Raw genomic sequence first — 20,062 nt, 5'->3', positions numbered from 1 at the left:
GACAGAACGGCAGTTTGAAGCGGAGCCTCAGCCCGCACACCTGCCGTTACAGCCCGTTCAATCTCCCCCAACGGGAGGGAGTCGGAGCTGGCGGCCATGATGGCTTCGACTTCAGGCTTCTCTCCAGTATTTTCGTGCACCGGTCCAGAATCAGATGTGGGCGGAGCTATACCTGTTTGAGTTCGCGTCTCTGATCTGAGACCAGCGCTGTTTGAGGGTAGGGGTAGAGTCTACTTGCCCATTCATGAATATTCAGTTTTACACTCGGCAAACATTTAACGTTTACATTTAACATTTAACATTTAACATTTACATTTAACATTTAACATTTACATTTAACATTTACATTTACATTTAACATTTAACATTTACATTTAACATTTACATTTAACATTTATATTTAACATTTAACATTTACATTTACATTTACATTTACATTTACATTTAACATTTAACATTTACATTTATATTTAACATTTACATTTATATTTAACATTTACATTTAGACTTTTGCACATTTAACTAAATGTGAGAAAACATGTTGTGTCATTTAATTAAATGTGAGAAAACTAGTTATAGGTGCTACTTTCACATTTGGCACCCCATACACCCCAACACTGTGATGACATCCATATTATGGATGTATTATTATTATATATTATTTTTTTATTATTATTATTACCATCTCAATCCCCATCTGTGGGCTCAGAATATTTTTTTTTATTTCATGTTCAGGACACAGCCGCCCATCAACCTGTAAATGGAACAGTTGCTCTGCACTGTGGACACTAGTGCTGTGCTTTAAGGAAAAGTTTAACACTGCAGAAGGAGTGTCCACAGATGAGGATCACGGGCTCAGTAAGATAGAACAACTCAGACCTTCTGCGAATGTTTCCATGGCTCCTGTAGACCTTTCTTTATTTTCCAGGCTGAATTGTGCATCAAACGATCAGTTCTATTTTCTGGCCACTCCTGATTTGCCGCTGCAAAATAATCACAAGGAAAAGTTTCTATTTAATACAATTTGTTTATTTTATTTTATTTACTTAAAAAAACAAATAGAATAGGTATAATACCGCCCTCTAGTGTCGAATTATGGCATTATCATTAGGGGGGGTCTCATTGGAAAAGTACTGTACGATATCAAACAGATTATTTGAAACATATACTAACAAAGCTGTAATTTTAGATTGAGTTAAATATTTTACTAACATGATGGAAAGACTGTTATTTCTTCTAAAACAATCAGGTGCCCATTTCAACTCATTTTCTTGGTTTTATCATCTTTCACAAGTGGCATCATCAGAGACATAGTAGTGACAGAAAAATCCCAGTTTCTTTACTGAGATGCCCTATAGAGTCACACCACTAGACTTTGTCTCTAATTTTCTCTGTGGGAGAACGTTGAGAAGTCAATTTGTCAGTGAGCGGTAGGAACACAGCGGAAGGAGTCATTCATCAATAGTGGTATTAGTGTGTCTGCTGGTTCAGCTCGACCTTTCAGCACTGCAATTGGTCCAGAGCTGATAGCACCACATGAGCTGAACGTGATTGGACAAAAGGCCTCCTCTGAATTCTCTTACAGTACAGTGTGTGTACGGGGGTATGGAAGTGCCAAATACAAGCAGCAAAAGGGATCATGTAAAATAATCAATTCAATTAAGATAATTAAAAGTTTATATTTATCTTTAGGCACAGCCCTTTGTAACACATCACTAAAATGTCCATAAATAATCGGTGTTGCTGATGCCAGTTAATTACTAGAATCAGATTTTTGTTTTTATACAGTACATAATTCATTAATAAATATTTCCAGCAGCCTTTGTTAGATATCATCAAATGGCTATTTAAAGAACAAGAATGGAAGAACCGGAAGTAAAATAAATATATCCTGCAGCAGCCAATTAAACATGTATTAACAGTGTACACTACATATGCAGTAACATTTATTATACCGTAAGATTTTTTTAGAGCTTAAAGCGTGAGGCGGGTCAGTTTACGGCACTGATGAGCCTCCATACAGAAGCGCCCACACCGTGACCACGGTCCGCTCGCTCCAGAGGGGCGCTAACCAGCAGCGTCACGATGAACGCACGCGCCACATGTTCCGCCTTTCACACACACAACGCCAAACAAATGACTTGATACCGCGTGAGAAGAGCGGGACCAGTGAACGGACATTTGCAGGTAAGAAGCCTTTGTTCCGTGCTTCCGGCCGCCGGTGCTGCTTTTAGCGGATGCGCTCCGTCGGTGCGGCGGCTCAGCATCAGCAGCAGCGCGGACGCAGCATCCACATGTCCGGGGCAAAAACGCGACGCGCCTCATCCGTCGGACACGTGTGGTCACGCAGGGCAGTTTAGCGTAATGGATGTGTTTGTGAGGCTGGGAACGCTAAAAACGAAGCAAAAAGCCCGTTCAACAGCATTAGCGGCATCTGGCTGCATTAATCGTCAACATGGGATTTCTGTAATCCGCGTCCTGAATTAGGCGCTAGCACGCAGCCCACCGCGACGATTTTGGGGAAATCCCTTATTCGCAGTAGGTTAAACGGCCGTTTATTTAAATCTAGTCACGGCTATTATGGGATGCCGTGCTCTCTTGTCACTCTGGCAGCTGCTTGGTTATTTCCCTGTGGTCCAATTGAAGGAACCGTTGCTCTCCTGTATTAAATGTGGGACATTTCCACGTGCTCTTTATGCATCCGAGCAGCAGAATTATTCCCCTCAATCGATCGTCCACTTTATTATTATAGGCACAATGCCGTGGCGCAGTCAGCAGTCCGTTGAGTTGACGCTCTATTGTGTGAGGCGGCGCCTGTTACATTTAGTACATGTACACCTGAGGTTAGGCTGCTCTGCTGTTCCTGGAAGCCTGTGTGTGAAACGCGAACGTCCTGCACGAACCAAGAGCGGCCTTCCTGTCATCTCACCCGCTATAACGTGCGCTGCTGCAGCCACACGCCCACACGTAACCACCAGAGCTGCCATGTGCTCTGTGCTCAGCTGTTCCATGACGCTGGAGGCTGGAGGGATGGATGACGACCTGAGCCGTCAACCTCTGAATCTGAAGAATGACAGACTTTGAAATTATCGATGCCAACAGACAATATTTACTGTTCTATGTGAGATACATGCTGTTGAGTTTTTATAATAGGGGTGTAAATAATGAGGAAATCTCCTTTTACAAGAGTTTCTTTGTTTGGTGTTTCCGTTTTATCAGTGAAAAATGTAAAATGTCTATTCAGCTTCATAAATTCTAATTAACTTCATGTCCGTGTCAAAATACCTCGTACCTGTATGACTTAATAATGTGCAGACTAAGCATTTCCTGTTGCTGGTCCTTCACATTAAAAGCATCACAGTTCTGCTGCATCCACTGCTGCTACACTAACTCATGTCCTACTGCTGCTTCTGTTTCATTGTCATTTTAGCCTGAATATCTGAATTAGTGCTAAACCTGGGCAGCTTGGCTGCAACCAGGAGTCGCTGGGCGCGTGCTTCCAGCTATAACAAGCTAACTGCCTCGCCACAAGCGCTGTATATTCAATGGACAGTTAAAAAGGCCATATCAGAAGCCTAAAACCAGAGCAGGTCATGGGGCTTGTGTGGGTCTGGTTGAATCAGAGGCAGCGGTGATGGAGGCTGGCGACAGCAGCAGGCGCATGTGTCATCAGGCCGCTGTGTGTAGGTGTAAGCCTGAGGAAGAAGGATCATAAAGGGGACTTTCGGTTCACCTCCGTTTAGCTTACTAAGCACTGCTTCATGTTAATTCGGAGGCAGAACTCCGTTTATCGCCAAGGCTTTGGGTTTTATGCACGCAGGTCCAGGTTCATTTAACCCCAGTGCTCGCGTGGGCTGTCGGAGCAGTGACTCAGCATCTGTCAGAGCGTTGCTCAATGGGGAACTCACAAGGTGTGTCTGACAACAGTGGGGTTTAATCTGACCCGGTTCACGGACGCGGAACGGGACGAGGTCCCACCGACGCTCCAGTCATTCAAGGTTCAAGCCTCGCAGGTCACGTGAGGTTTAGTGGAAGAACGGGACGAGTCCAGTGTGTGCCGACTGACCCGATTCAGCCGTGCTGAAATCACTGGACAAAACAATTAGGGTGAAAGAAGACGGTGGAGCTGAGAGGAATGTGGTGGGACTGTAGATATGTAGACAGTTGAAGACGTGTGTGATATCATCTGCTCTGTCGGCCTCCTGCAAGTCATTGCTGTTTAACACCCAATGTTACTTTTATCCATTCAGCTGCAATTGATGCTGCGCTGATAAAGTAACTATTACTTATAATAGTTACTGTTGTTCATTAACAGGGATAAATCCTGCGCCCTCCCTGTTTGCTGCCTCTGTGGGTTATTGGTTTCCACTCGGCTTCGCGGCCAACAGGAGGCAGCAGGGTCACACGTCTGGTGTGTCTGTGGGATTTAGGGCAGAGGGTCGATGCGTGTCTGGTGTGCGTTCGTGTCTGCAGGCAGATGTGTGAACAGCATCCAGTCGGACGCGTGTCTGGATGCCGCTTTGCTCCAGCAAAGGTGAACTTCAATCAATCAATCTCATTATTTCTATTCACACGTTTAACATCATTTTTTAATGATGAATGTTTCATGGGGATATTGTGTGCAGAAATGCTTGTTTGACTCAGGGGTGGGGGTTAAATGCACAGCACTGTGTGCTGCCCAGGAGGCTCCTTGATATTTGCTCTGAACTGCAGCTAAGCAGAGGAGCTTCACCTCATGTGTCCTGTCGTGTTTGCTCACGGCGACAGTGTGGACCCACTCTGGCTGCTCGGTAGAGGAACAGATGGGAACCTGTCTGGATGCTGCCTCGCTGGCTTCCTGCTGCATTTGTTGCCTCATGCACTGTATGCAGCATCATAATGAAACCTCATGGAATGATCGATGACTCAGCGTTTCTGTTAAACTCGCAAGCGTCTCGCAATAGTCTGCTAGAATTACCTTCGACTGAGTCACATGCTCGAGGCTCTGAAACGGCCTCTACTTCTTCAATTGACCCACATGAGCCTGCTTTAACTTCCTGGTTTGACTTCTTGATGTTGCCACATCTGTAATTCATCCTGAGAATCCCGATTCCTGTAACATTACCATGAGTCAGCAGTTTAAGGAACAGAAGGCACAAACAAAAACTAAGAAGTATGAGAAAGAAAGACAACACAGCCTGAGTGTGGACGTCTCTGTTCCCTGGATGGAGCAGCGAGGTCAAGTTCTCCACTGACTAACGAACAGCAGGTAGGAGCAGTAGTAGGATCAGCCTATCCGTCTGTTTCACCACATGATTTCCCTTCTGTTGCTATTTTAATAGTGGATCCACCTCTACAAGTACACAGCAAGTCTGTTTTTAGCCTGTCTGATAATGGAGGGTGATTTTCAGTAATCGCTTTCTTCGTTTCAGCTCATTAGAGCTGAAAAGTGCTTATACTGAGTACTGTACTAAAACTGAGGGCAGAACAGTGCTACTGTTGCAGCAGATGTTTTTGACTCAATAAAAGATGGTGAATGGATCAAAAACCTATACATTCTTTTTTTAAAACATCTTTGTGCAGATTACTAGTATTTAAATTATAATATAATAATTACTAATAATCTAATGACTAATAATCATCTGAACGAACACATTCTGTATCATTTTAAAATTAGTACTAATTAATTTACATGTTTTATTTGAACTAGGCACAAAGCTCTAAACCTTTTTTTAACACTGACTTGTTGCATAGTGTTCATGTCATGGTCATGGTTACTATTGTCTTTCAAGGATCGTCTTGCCCAACTAATCTAAAGTGACCATATATATGTATATGTATATGTATATATATATATATATTTATATATATATCTTTGTGTTTTGTGCTAATACTTGTCTTTACCTGACTGGGTTGCTTCCTAGTTGTGTAACAACCACATGAGAGGCTTCCTCTCGCTTCTTCAAAAGCCTTTGTGTACCACAGCAGAGGAAAGACTCCCCAGTCCAAAGTAAATAGGTTTCCACTGAGAAGAAAAAGAACCTGTTGGGAACGACAGAGCCTGGCACTTATTAATATCACAGCTCCTTGTTCTGATCTCACTTTGAAAACAGAAATGAAAAGGCATAATAGAGAATTATAAGGAAAAAAATAGCCCAGTGAGAACTTTTCCATTTCTGCCTTTGTCTGATTCATACAGAACAGAAAAACAAACAGAGGGAAAGGAGGGTATTACCTCAGTGCATTGTTAACCGAATGCCCTGGTTCAACTCTCTGGACACACCTATCAATCGTCTGATCATCACCCGATAAAAAGCTGCCCCGCCTCTGGTGATGCTTTAAAAAAAGCTTCTTGCATTGAAGAATTCCCACTCGCTTGTTGGTTCACAGGGAACGACGAACAGGATCTAACTTGATACGATTTTAATTAGATTTCATGCTCTGCCTTCCTTCGAAACCTCATTAGTACTACTTATCAGACGTGATCAGCTGCACAGACAACAGCTCCCAGCAGCATGGTCCGATAGTCCTATTCATCTGTGTTTGGCTCAGGACTGTCTGGTATTTTGCACTCGATGATGTTCATGTGGAATAATGAGCCGTCAAACTACCTGACGTCTTACAGTCCACTTCGCAATTTATTTTGAACATGTATGGGTGTGAATGTTTTTTTATTACATGCATGAATGTATGTTTTCTCCGCTGAATATCACATATGTGTTGTATCTTTCTTAATGTTACATTGATGGCTTTTGGCCACTAGGAGGCAGTAAAGCATCATAACAAGCTCTAAATCAGGTCCAACACACTGGACAGTGACTCTTTGCCGACTGCTGTGGCACGTTTTCACATTTCATCAGAAAAAAAAGCTTTATGCAATTAGTTCAAGCCAGACATCAGGAAAAAAGCAGGCAACCAAACATAACATTAGTTTCTATTATGCAAAAATACATCATCATCATCAGTGACTGGATATGTTATGCTTTACAAATGAGCATGCTATGTTGGACCCTGTTTCCTTGTTGGACAGGTAAGACTAGACTGATGTTTGGTCACAAGCCCAAAGGTTTCAAATTTTTAAGGTTTTTATCATCTTTTTAATCTAAACAGTCATTTAGAGGCGTTCCTCTAGGATCACAGTGCTACAACGATGACAGACATAAAACAACACATTCTTAGGAAATATTGAAAATATATAGTAGAATAAAAGCTCTAAATCTTAACTCTAGAGCTCTAGAGAACAGAAAAACCTACATAAAGTGCACAACCGCCGACTAAATAGTGTGAAGTGTACAGTAATACTGAGTGTTGCGTAAACTGTCTTTTGAGGTGAGTGTGAATGATTTGGTTGTGTGTTCATTTATACAGATGTGAACTATTAGGACAGAAGGGTTTACAAAGAGTTAGTGGGATGGAGTACGAGGTAGATGTGTGTGTTTGCGTTGGTTCAGTTCAGTTCAGTCCCTGGATGTTGAGGGGTCCGATGGCCCGAGGGAAGAAGCTGTTGCACAGTTTGTGCTGTTTGTGTCCTGATGCATCTCAATCATTTCCCAGAGGGCAGCGGGGTCAACGTGTGTGTGATCATCCACGATGCTGGAAGCTTTGTAGATGCAGTGTGTGGTACAGATGGCCCTGTTGGAGGCCAGTGGGGCTCCGGTGAGCCTTTCGACTGTCCTAACTATGCGCTGTAGGGCTTGTGGTCTGAAGCGGTGATGCAGCTGGTCAAGGTGCTCTCTATGGTCCCTCTGTAGAACGTGGTGAGGTTTTCCTCACCACCGTGTTGTCCAGCGCTTTAAAATGGGTGTAGAGTGTAGAACAATATGCAAATCATGAAGGTCAATATTTTTAAGCAGCTTTAGAGGAAAACAAGCCCGACTGGACTTGGACTGAACTGGTGGCTGACACTAAGTTACAACTTTCTGTTCTCTGCACCATTAATGGTAATGCAAAATTATATATAAATACAAATGAAGCTTTTCTTTGCGTGATTTGCTCGACTCGACCACAAAAAAGTATGTCTCAAGGTTGTTGGGTTTTTTTATTTTTTATTTGCAGTCCACCTTTACACACTTTTATGTGTAAAGGTGGAAGCAAAGAAACATAAATGATGAAAAAAATGCATGTGACATCCTGCGAGAGGCAGCAAAGGTCCAACAGAGCACCAATGAGCACTTGTCTCTCTGGTCAGATTAACGTGGGCTGATGTGCTGCCTCAGCGCTCCACTATAAGAGGCTTGGTGAGATGGGCTCAGGACCTCGCTTGGACTCGCTATCGCAACCTGTCTCTGACACTTTTATTCCTCTGCATTATTAAATGTCATCACACCCGTTGAGTATCGGCAGCAAAGGTAAAGGTAGGAGGTTGAATCTGTTATATTCATATTCACTGACATTTTGTGTATGGTAAAATGATTTGTTTATGTGTGATTCTACTCTTTTAAATGAGTTGATGATCAACATATCTCCAAAGCCTGAACTCTCTTGTTTTCTGCTGATGTAAATAGATGTGAACATATTTTGTATTGAATTGAGACAGTTTTATCTGTGTATTTAAAAGCTGCTGCCCAACCTCACAGAAAGGTTACTTCCCTAAAAACCACGGAAGTAAATGGGATATTTACCTGAAATCTGATGCTGTTTTGTAAGTTAGAGTCAAGTACTGTTTGTTGGAGAGTTTAAAGAAGTCCTTTACTTCTTCATTACAATAGAAAATAAACTTACAAAACATGATGAGTCAGCTTTGTTATCACCGTGAAGTCACATCAGTTAAACCATGCTCTGCTGGGCTTGTAATGAGGGACCTGGTGGCTTGAAGCTACTGTACAGTAAAGAGTTAAATCAGCCCTTGAGCTGCTCTAGTTAATCAAGCAAATTTTTGTACATCTATGTCCGGACTTTGTGTTTTTGGTTATGTTAATTAAGCTGCTTGTTGGAGCATAAAGTGCCTGTTATGGTTCATTACCTGCGTGTGTGTGTGTGTGTGTGTGTGTGTGTGTGTGTGTGTGTGTGTGTGTGTGTGTGTGTGTGTGTGTGTGTGTGTGTGTGTGTGTGTGGTACTATTTTACCCATCTTCTGAGGACATTGTTCTGTACCCATCCTTTGTGGGATCAGCACCTGCTCCCCGCCTGAATTTTGGATCCAAATCTGCGAAAAGTTGCCCTAGCCTCCAAAATAAAAGCCTACAAACTATATGTGGCATGTGATCCCACTGTTCCTTATCTTACTGTTTGGTCCTCTCTCTGTTTCCTGCCTGCAGGATGTCACCCAGCAGCATCATGAAGCCGCCTTTTCTACCATGACACGCAGTAACATGCAATCAGCACTGTGGACACGCGACGTAACCAACGCAAGCCAAGAATAGATACGTGCAGACACCCGCTGGACTGATTCCCCTGAGCCTCAGCTGATCCACCCTTCCTCTTTCCATGTTGTGGTCGTGAACGCATCGGCCCATCTCACACATTTACCTTCATTCCGAGCCCAAGCACATCCCATCCCAGTGCCCCTCAGAGGGGCGATGCCAGTCTTGCTCAATGCCGATGCGTCCTTCAGCTCCAAGCAGGAGCTTCTGGACCTGCAGGACTGTCCTATCAGCGGGGGCCCGTCTGCGGACACCCCCAGCCCTGTGGACTCCCTGACAGACAGCCCTACAGGCTCGGGTCCCAGAAGCCCCGCCAGTTGTGGTGGTCATGGCCCGGTTCGGCCTCACATTTTCACCGGGGCGTCAACGCTCCCTGGGCAGCTCTACAGCGCGGAAGCCCGATCCCGCGCTGAGGCCCCCATGGGGCTGAAGCTGGTCCCAGCCGAGTCCGAGCAGCAGTGTGGCTGGGGCGCGCTGGCACCGAGAGCCATCCAGGCATTCAACACCCCTCGCTGGGTGCTGTTTTTCCTCTGCGTGGCCTCCTTTCTCCAGGGCATGATCATCAACGGCTTCATCAACACAGTGGTCACGTCCATCGAGAGGCGCTTCGACCTGCGCAGCTACCAGGCCGGCCTCATCGCCAGCTCCTACGACATCGCCGCCTGCGTCTGCCTGGCCTTCGTCAGCTACTTCGGCGGCACGGGGCACAAGCCTCGCTGGCTGGGCTGGGGGGTGCTCATCATGGCGCTGGGCTCGCTGGTGTTCGCCCTGCCCCACTTCACCGCGCCCCCCTACCAGGTCAGCCTGCCCGAGAGGACGGGGGTGTGCTCTGGCAACCGCACCGGCCCGTGCGAGGACAAGGAGGCCGGGGGCCTGTCCGGCTACCGCTTTGTGTTCATGCTGGGCCAGTTCCTGCACGGCATGGGCGCCACGCCGCTCTACACGCTCGGGGTGACGTACCTCGACGAGAACGTCAAATCCAGCTATGCACCTGTTTATATAGGTGAGTCACTGTAATCCCGTTGGTTATACACCTGCATTTACTCTGAGTCTCACTCCGTCCTCTTTAAACAGAATGTTTGAAACTCCAATAAAAAGGCTGATTACTGACTAAGTTATTGTAGATGGTGTAACCTCATGACTACACATGCAGTGAGTTCGCGGTGTCAAACTTTAGAACCCTCTCAACACTTTCCCAACAGCGCACTCCAAGCGTCCTCTTTTCTCATGCAACACACACTTTGTAGATTATAGACAACAATGGGGCTTTTGACCGGCGGGACAGGAAGTGGAAAGTAGGAAACAGGAAGTAGCCGGTCACTGTATTGACAAACCTGTTGCCCTGTGGGCCTTCCTCTCCCCAGGGATCTTCTACACGGCGGCCATTGTGGGTCCGGCCGCAGGCTACCTGCTGGGAGGATATTTTCTCAATCTTTACACTGAGCTACACATGCCGTGAGTAGAATAAGGAGCAGAGCATTGAGTAACAGTTGACTGTACTGAATGATGCTGAATTTGCTGTTGACACACATTAGAGTCATAACATTTCCCAATCGCTTCTCACTCGTCCTATTACTTACTTCTTCTTACACTGTAGTAAGAAATAAATGTAGTTTCCTGACACTTACTACTTATAATCACTGTGTGTCACAATCACTCACAGCTCACACACAGGAAATCATACATTTTTGTCGTCAGGGGCAAGCGTATGGAAAAGTGATTCAGACCATGTGTGTGTGTGTGTTGGCTGCAGGACAGAGATGACTCCAGAGAACCCTCTGTGGGTCGGTGCCTGGTGGATCGGCTTCCTAGCGGGCGGCGCCGCCGCTCTGTTGGTAGCCTTCCCCATCCTCGGGTACCCACGGCAGCTACCAGGTGCATGTGCTGTGTGCTCCACACACACACACACACACACACACACACACACACACACACACACACACACCTCTTAAGCACTCTTTGTGCTCCCGTCCTCCAGGCTCCCAGGAGTTCGTGGCCATGAGGGTGTCTGAGGCCCACCAGCTTAAGGACGGGAGCCACACCACAGCCTCGGACCCGCAGTTTGGCAAATCTGTGAAAGACATGCCGAGGTACAGCAAGTGGAGCCAGCGCAGTGCAAAACAAAGGAAAAGAGTTTCACCTGTACAGTGGGAGTGAATGATGGCTGGAGATGATTGACAGGCCTGCTACGTTCCTGTTCCAGCCATGTTTACTTGTCGTCTCCGTATCTGAGGATTACTCTGGGATTACAGCAGCGGCGGCGACGCGTTATATAACACGCTGATAAACCTTTGGCCGTTGTTTGCCTGCACTGTGTTCAGGACGTCTGATGGTTTCCCTCTTCGTTGAGCACGTTTCTTATCTGTCTTTCTAGGTCTGTGCTGCTCCTTTTGAAGAATCCCCCTTTCCTGTTCCTGTGCTTGGCTGGAGCCACAGAGGCCACGCTCATCGCTGGCATGTCCACCTTTGGCCCCAAGTTCCTGGAGTCGCAGTTCAGCCTCAGCGCCTCCGAAGCTGCCACATGGTTTGGTGAGTGACGGTGACGTCATTAAACACACGGCGCCAAGTCCAGAACAAAACTGGGCCTCTTTAAAGGCCATTTGCAGAAAAACTGCTCCTTTAGCTGAGACGTCAAACTCATTTCCACTGATCTTAAACGCTTTGCAGTATGTTGCTCTTGATTATTTAACTACTTTAATCTTCCAACAATATGTTATAAGCAGCTTCTATGTGCAGCTTATGCAACGCGTTATGTAACTGAATGTCACCGTGAAGAGTAGAATCCAGAATTGAAACGCTCAAGTGCTGTAATTTTGAGGGCATTTGCAGGCGTTAAGCTCCTCCCTGGGCTCCCCAGGTTACATGGTGGTGCCGGCGGGGGGCGGGGGCACCTTCCTCGGCGGGTACATCGTCAAGCGGCTGAACCTGCGCTGCCGAGGCATCATCCGCTTCTGCATGATCTGCGCCATGGTCAGCCTCCTCGCCATCTTCATCTTCCTCATCCACTGCCCCAGCGTTCCCATGGCCGGCGTCACGGGGCCGTACCGGTCCGGCCTGGAGGAGCGGGAGCTGGACCAGTACAAGCAGCTGCACGAGCCCAGCGCGCTGCGCCGCGGGAACAGGTGCGCGTCTTTACTTTAAATGCTTCACGCGCACTTTTTGGAGTTCACAGCGGCTGACGCCCCCTGTCGTTGCCTCCCCCGTCGTCGACGCTGCAGCTCGGCCTTGGAGCTGAGCCTGACCGTGAGCTGCAACGCCGGCTGCGGCTGTGCCCGGGAGCTGTACAACCCCGTGTGCGGGGCCGACGGCCTCATGTATTACTCCCCGTGCCACGCCGGCTGCAGCTCCATCAACCACACGGACCCCTCCACCGGCAAACAGGTGCTAGGCCGACTCAGCATTAAATAAAGGGGAGCGTGTGCGTGTGCACGTGTGTGTGTGTGTGTGCGTCACTGACCCGCCGCGTGTTTCCAGGTGTTCTCCGGGTGCAGCTGCGTGGTCGCCAACGCGTCCCACGCGGAGAGAGGCTTCGCCGTAGCCGGGAAATGCGGCAGCTCCTGCCACCACATGCCGGCCTTCCTCACCTTCCTCTTCATCATCATCTGCTTCACCTTCCTCTGCAGCATCCCAGCTCTCACTGCCACGCTCAGGTGGGTGAGCGTCTGCCAGCAGACGTGTCGCTGGACTTAGCCTTCATTTTTAAATAGAACTTATTTTAAGTGCTTTTAAGACCTTTTTTTCTGACACACTTTAAATAGCAGGATTAAATTATTGTGTTTCTAATGAAGAGCGACCTGGAATCATCAGTGCAAAGAAATGGGTTTGATTTTTGGGGCCTCAAACAAAGTACGACCTAATTTGAACTTGTTTAGTTTTCTGGAAATATGAAAGCTAAAATTGCAATGTTTTTATTGTGGGTTGTGCATGCTACTGAACTGTGTTCACGTCTGTCCATCAGAGGGCGCCAACGAGCAGTCTTCTGTTTGCACTGTAAAATGAGCTGAGTACATAGATCTTATTTACACAAACTCAGTTTTTTTCAGACTGTTAGTTTTAATGCAGAGAAGTTGCAGGGAACCTGGTTTTGTATTTGAAAAGGGCATAAAACGGGGTCACGTCATCAGCGCTGCTGTGTTGGGCAGGTGTGTGCCGGACAGCCAGCGCTCGTTTGGACTGGGCATCCAGTGGATCGTGGTCCGCACACTCGGTGAGCTTTCCTCGGCTGCTCTGGTCTGGTCTGGTCTTCATTTCCCTTCCTAACTCGCTCTCTGCTGCTCTGGTCTGGTCTGGTCTTCATTTCCCTTCCTAACTCGCTCTCTGCTGCTCTGGTCTGGTCTGTGCTGCCGTTTCCCTCGCAGGTGGAATTCCTGGACCCATAGCGTTTGGCTCTGTGATCGACATCTCCTGCCTGCTGTGGCAGGACCAGTGCGGCGATCAGGGCTCCTGCTACCTCTACCAGAACTCTGCTATGAGCCAGTACACGCTAGTAGCTGGCATCATTTATAAGGTATCGGATCAGGGTTCAGCGGCATTCACCCGTTTACGCCTCTTCCCCTCATTCACCTTGTGCTCTGCTCTTCGCCCCGAGTTCAGGTTTTGGGCACGGTCTTTTTCCTGATAGCCAGCGTCCTGTATCAGCCGCCCCCTCAGTCGCCTCAAAGCAGCTGCGAGAGCACCGACCACGGCGCGGGCGACGCCAGCGACCTGCCCGCCAAAGGCCTGCCCGACGACGGCGTCATCGTCAACCTGCACGCCAGGTTATGACCCTGTAGCTGCTGAGAGTGTGTGTGTGTGTGTGTGTGTGTGTGTGTGTGTGTGTGTGTGTGTGTGTGTGTGTGTGTGTGTGTGTGTGTGTGTGTGTGTGTGTGTGTGTGTGAGTGAGTGCAGCGTCACAGCCATACTGACATCACCCCCTCCTCCCCCCAACGAGAAAGAAACGAACCCAACACACACACACACACACACACACACACACACACACACACACACACACCGCTGCTTTGTGCCTCATGCTGTGGCTGCATGTGTGTGTTCCTGCACCCGAGCGTATCCGATCAACAGGCCAGTGCCATGTTTTTACATCTTTACAAGCATTTCTACAGAGACAGCGTCCCGCGTCATGTTACCGTTCACAATGTACATGTGTTGACATTTCTGTCTGATGTTTTACGTCGTTTACCTTCCAAAGATTATTATTGATGTTATCGCCATGACTATGAAGCATTTACTGTGTCAGAGGAGCATTTACGTCCCTCTCCTCCAGAACGTTGGTGACACTGCTGCATTTTTTACTCGCAGGTGGAAGGTGTGGTCTTGTACTGTATGTTGTCTTTCACATCATATTTCCCATCGGCTCTAAAGGCACTTGTAGTAAAATATTACAGCAGCACAAATTATTATTATATCAAACAGAAAAGCACATGCACAAAAAATGAAAAAAAGTAGCTTAACAGAGAAGAGTACAAAGACTGAGGTGATTTCTATTTCATTGCACGGACTATGAAATAGAGCAGCACAGAGCAGCACTTAAAAAAACAATTCAAGCACTTTACAGTTTGGAAAGTGGCAACGACCTGGTCACAGCTACATCTAAAAGAGAAAGAGGCCCAGCTCCAATGTAGAGGAAGCTGTTCAGCCTGTGCTGCACCGAGGATCAGGTCCAGGAGGAGAAGACATGCTACATTCGACTTTGAAGCCATTTCGAGTGCAAAGGTGACCGTTTATTTGAGTCTGACATTCCATGAAGCAGCCTCTATTATGATCACTGTTATCTGGACCTAATCGTCACAGTACTGTAAATCTACAAATGTGCCAAACGGCTTTGCCTGACATTTTATTTGTTAAACTGATCTTATTTATGCAAATAGTTTATTTATAACATTCCCGCACTTATATCTGTTTTTAAGTCCCTTCGCTGTGATGAAAGCCACGCTGTGTTCATCCTCCTCCCATCCACACGGACCCGTCCTCCTGTGTGTCCTTGACGTGATGGTGAAACCCGCTGTGTGTTTGTTGTCCGTGTTGTTGTCATGTACCCGATGAGGAGGTTCCCGTGAAAGTGTAAACTCTTTTTGAATCTGAAGCTTTGACAGACTGATCTGTGAATTGATTTTTATTCTTTTTCTTTTTTTTGGTACCGTTTGAGTTTTTATTATTTTTTTAAGAGAGAAAAAAGCTTGAAATCATTGATCTTTGTAAGGAATGATTCAAAGATGTCAAGTGTTTTCTAATTACTAAAAAACTGAACTGCAGATTACATCTGTGCCTCAAAACTTTTTTGGTGTGTGTGTTTCTGTGTGAACAAACAACAATACAACTATACTGTACTATGACTATTAAATATATTTATATTTGCCCCCTGATACTGCAGCCTGCAGAAATGTCGTACACACAGTACTGGACATCATGGGCCAAATGCTGTAGCACAAACACAGGAACAAAAACAAGCCTCAAGTGATGTTCATGCATCATATGGTCTCTGAAAGGTAGTGATTTTCTTCCTCTATTGCTGACACATCAGATCTGGATCTACTGTATAAAGGGCTTACATAAATAAATATTCACACTGAAACTGAAGTATGCCAATAAAATAATATAATAATTTCATTTCATTTAACTGTGAATGAGTCAAGAGACTTCTATTCGTCATAAACTGCTTAGTTTCTCAGTGTTCATATTTAACACTAGATGGCGCCACGTTCCAAACATTAAATGCACTGGCTTAAACATTTGTATTTACTCTGGTGCAGTAAATTGATTAATTAATTAAGTTACTTGAAAAGGGTAAATAAATTTAAAAGATCCCAATCACGTAAGGGGACACGTACCTGTTGTTTGGACATTTGAATACAACATTTACAATAAATGCTGCACTGATTAGTTGCCATTTAGACTACAGCACAAAAACAACAAACATAGGAGTTACATCAAGTGAAATATGGAACATACTTCATACGCTAATACAGGCCAAGCTAATATCATAGGGAGGCAGTGGTGGAGGGCAGCATCCATTCATTTTCTCCAGGGTCAGGTTGCTGTGGCAGCAGTTATGCATCAAAGTCCAGAGCATCCTTTTCCAGCTCTTCCTGTGGATCTCTAACATCCCTAGTTTCCTCTGTCTGTGGTTTGGAACATTTCCATAAATCCTCAAATAGAAAGTGTCCATACTTTAAGATATTGTAACAGCTTTCCTCGAGTGCCTCTTCTGTGTTTTCATCACTGTCTGAGCTCCAGGCACTTTTTTACCACTTCAATCTCATAACCATAAGCTGAGGGTGCTAACTTTGCCTGTGCAAAGTGCAGTGTCAGCAACATGGGAAGCAACAAACTAACTTCAGTCTGTGCTAAATGAGTGCCAACAGCGATTCTCTGCAGCGTCTGACAGAATGTGAGGCTTTCACGGTGGCAAAGAGGTTGATACAGTGTGAACCAGCGGCAAATACAGAGGAGCCGTTGAGTATGATTTGAGTATTACTGTATGAAACCACACACACTGCAGAGTAAACGGTGAACACGAGGATGAGCTAAAGCTCAGGTTGGTTCCTGTCAGTGCGACTCCACTGTCTGTGTGACAGACGGTTCCAGATGAATCATCGTGTTTTCTATGTGCTGCATCGCTGCCATTCACACACGGTGTCTACCAGGGTCCAAGGACGTGTGAACAACTAAGAGTAAAACACAGAATAATGGACAACAGGGGCCCATCAGCCGTGACAGGAAGTGCTTAATTTGGCTTATATTATTACTGTTTATTAATGTTTGTCCAGTCTGTGCTTCTGAGGCAGCCCGTTTAGATTAAGGACATCTGTGCAGGTGCTGATAAGCTGGAGAATAAACCCTGACACGGTCGGGCCAATACGGCAGCTGGGGGATCAGACCCGGCGAAGATGAGGTGGGTTTCTCAGGTTTGCATCATATACTGTATACAACGAAGGCTGACTGAGCAGAACCGGCACTGTCCAATCCTTGCTTGATTTCGTCTCGTATGAGACCAGAATGAGGGAAGGGCCACAGCTTTCAGTGGTGGTGGGATTAGTTCAGATCCAGGCACACGTTGACAATGAGCATCACAATTAATGCATTTCACCCACTGTGTCTTGAATCAAATATTTTACTAATTGTTCTGTTTACTGAGTCTCCTGACGTCCACTTGTTTCTCCCCTCAAACTCAGGCACTTCTACACCCATACAACCAAACTGTGGACACACGCAGCGTAATTGCGAGCTCTGCTGAACCGCTAGGCAGCACAGTCAATGCGCCTCCATCAGTCTAATCACCCTTGATTCAATGTAAATAAATTCAGAAGTTATTTGCATAGAAACTGGGAGATACCAGCGGGAAAATTGCTCCGTGGCTTCCGCTTACTGAAGTGTGCTGTGAATGCATCACCGGTGTGAATAAACACATGTCATTTATTCATATTAGCCATATTGCTAATCATATAGCACAAATGAGTGACTTCCAGTTTCAGGAGGGTTTGGTGGATCAAGTTGGAGTCAGCATTATTCTCGGTTTCAGTTGGTTAAACCTTTTTTAACTTGTTTTTTTCTGAATAGTCCAAAAACATGAAATTAATTACATTGTAGCTACTTCAGGTGTTGAATGTAATGATAAAGTCAACATATGGTTGGAAGGAAAAATATTTGACCTTTCTTTCTCACCTTGTTCACACACGAGTGCAAGAAAAATACAGTCATGAAGTTATTTTTGCTGAAGATGAGCCTGAGGCTCATCAGACTTAGTTTCTGCTTAATAGATTGCAATTAGATGCAGAAACAGAAAAGGAAATTGCATTTTTTTTACTCCTCAATTTTCTTTCATTTGGAGACAGAAAAATAACTCACACTGGACAACTAGAGCTGCAAAAAGATATGGAGCATGACTTCACTGTCAAACCCAATCATCGCTGACGCTGTCAGTCGAACTCGCCAGAATCTGACTGTCAAGTTTAAACGTCTGGTGCAGTTGACCAACACTGTCTGTCTGTTCCGTCCCTGGAGGTGGACGATTCGATCTGATCCGATTACACTACAAACGCATGCCCAGCAGGTGAGCAGGTGCAGCTCACAGATGTGACAGATGTGAATCTGTGTGTGGAGTCTCGCAGTGATCGTTCCACAAACAAGTGTCCCCTGGATTTTTGCACATCATTGAAATTCAGAGATTTAACTCCCAGAGGAATTCGCCCATTTGCTCATCAGAGTTCATCAGCATTGTATTGCTGAGGACATCGAGCTTGGAATCGGTTGCATTTTTGCACAGATTGTTCTGGGACTTCACATTCTGTCGTCTCTTGCAACTATTTAATGTCTTGATAAGCCTGCTGAGAACCAAGAGAAGTCTTTGCTGCTGTATGTTCTGTGTTGTTGCCTTGACCAGACAAATGGGCCTTGGCAGCGGAAACAAATTCATCTATTAAACTTTTGCAGCTGAAACTGAAATAGATGCACTTGTGTTCTGTGAGGAGACAATCGATGCCGCTGCAGACAGAAATATGCAGAGCAGCCAACGAGCAGAGAATCCATGCTTCTGTATGTTGTTGTTGTCTTTATGGAGCCTTTAATCTCCATCTGTCAAACCACTACAGATGTGACTACACAGACATGGTTCACATGCTCATAACTCACCAGCGTAAAGTTTGTGTGTTTGACCTGAAGCACAAAAACTGAATCAACAACAATGTTGGGTTTTCGAAAAAAGCCGTTCAAACACAGTGAGTGAGAGAAATGGAGAAATGTTGGGAAACGCTGTGTGTGACTGTCGATAAGACCAAGTTGACCCAGGTTCTGTTTGTTAGGTCTAAACTTTGCAGCAGCTGCTTACCTTTAAATCTCTCAATGACGTTTTTCAGGCAATCTGGAAAAAAGTGCTACGTCTCCTTTTGTCAGCGGATCCGTAAAGTCGTGCTTTGGGCTTTTGAGCAGGTAATTCCTCTGTAGAGCAGATCGTCAACAAACAGCATGATGCATTACAGCTGAATCACTGCAGGTGCTGCGATGGTTCCACCCGGCATATTAAAGTCTGCTAACGATGACAAAGTTGACTGTGCTGCAATACAACAACAGCAGCTGCTACGGTCTTATGTCACCGTCACTGTCTGTAACCACGTCAGCCAGGTTTTCATGAAAGTCAGGTTGTTCTGTCATAAAAGCACGCCGGGCTCTGAGCGATGTGATGCCAGATAAGTCCCAGTTGCTTGTGAGGCTCCAGTCGGAGCCTGTGACTGGAGCAGCGGCTGTGCAGTTCAGCAGAAATCCATCATCAAACTTGCTGAATTCATTCAAACAGAGTCTGATCTAAAAGTAAATAGATAGAAGTGCTGTTTGTGAAGTCGGATTTCTCAAGTGCATCGTTTTTTTTACTTTCCTCTTCAAGATTTTTCTGGGGAAATGATCTAGGGGAGAAACAGTTAAAGTCAAAGCTATAGAAAATAGTCTAAAACATAACATAGGTATAAATTTAAAGGTAGTAGTGTTCTTGTTTTTTTAACCATATGGGCCAGCTGTTCCCATATACTGTACCAGTATCTGCTTCAGTGCCTACAGCTGTCATGGAGGCCTCAATACTGTGGCTCCCCTCACACAAACCAGGAGCCTCCTCTCACCGAGGGAACACTGTGTCGCTGCGTGACCCTGTGCAGGTCTCTGAGGTGACGCTTTCTTACCGCGGCGAAAGAGAAATAAAAGCGAGCGAGTAGGAGAAAATGTGGAAAAACAGGCAGA

The 20,062-nt window shown here is 45.7% G+C and overlaps 1 protein-coding gene across 5 annotated transcripts; it reads left to right on the top strand.

Moving 5' to 3' along the window:
• Positions 1-1,936: 1,936 nt before the first annotated feature.
• On the top strand, positions 1,937-15,596 carry slco4a1 (solute carrier organic anion transporter family, member 4A1). Of its 5 annotated transcripts, XR_008695165.1 has the most exons (13): positions 6,762-8,333; positions 9,236-10,343; positions 10,705-10,795; positions 11,094-11,215; positions 11,319-11,430; positions 11,715-11,869; positions 12,198-12,462; positions 12,559-12,721; positions 12,815-12,990; positions 13,483-13,547; positions 13,699-13,847; positions 13,934-15,052; positions 15,247-15,596. XR_008695165.1 is itself a non-coding variant. In XM_029157008.3 (12 exons), exons 2-12 carry the CDS (start codon positions 9,497-9,499, stop codon positions 14,102-14,104), a joined length of 2,316 nt encoding a protein of 771 aa, XP_029012841.1. In that variant the 5' UTR covers positions 1,937-2,187; positions 9,236-9,496; the 3' UTR covers positions 14,105-15,596. The 5 variants fall into 5 exon arrangements, 4 of the variants coding, with proteins under 4 accessions (XP_029012841.1, XP_040927518.1, XP_029012843.1 ...); XM_029157008.3 differs by lacking the exon at positions 6,762-8,333 and adding an exon at positions 1,937-2,187 and having other exon boundaries at positions 13,934-15,596; XM_041071584.2 differs by lacking the exon at positions 6,762-8,333 and adding an exon at positions 3,546-5,248 and having other exon boundaries at positions 13,934-15,596.
• The last annotated feature ends 4,466 nt before the right edge of the window (positions 15,597-20,062 follow it).

The sequence above is a fragment of the Betta splendens genome, chromosome 7 (assembly GCF_900634795.4).
Source record: "Betta splendens chromosome 7, fBetSpl5.4, whole genome shotgun sequence".
Lineage (NCBI taxonomy): Eukaryota > Metazoa > Chordata > Actinopteri > Anabantiformes > Osphronemidae > Betta > Betta splendens.
Note: the sequence above shows the minus strand (reverse complement) of the source record. Positions and strands in the feature narration are given on the sequence as shown.

What these genes read in the sequence shown, in the direction of transcription:
- slco4a1 (XM_029157008.3), top strand. Translation starts at nt 9,497, where the DNA reads ATGCCAGTCTTGCTCAATGCCGATGCGTCCTTCAGCTCCAAGCAGGAG. An exon ending in CGAAGCTGCCACATGGTTTG is followed by an intron (nt 11,870 to 12,197) that starts GTGAGTGACGGT and finishes TGGGCTCCCCAG; the next exon opens with GTTACATGGTGGTGCCGGCG. An exon ending in TAGCTGGCATCATTTATAAG is followed by an intron (nt 13,848 to 13,933) that starts GTATCGGATCAG and finishes CCCCGAGTTCAG; the next exon opens with GTTTTGGGCACGGTCTTTTT.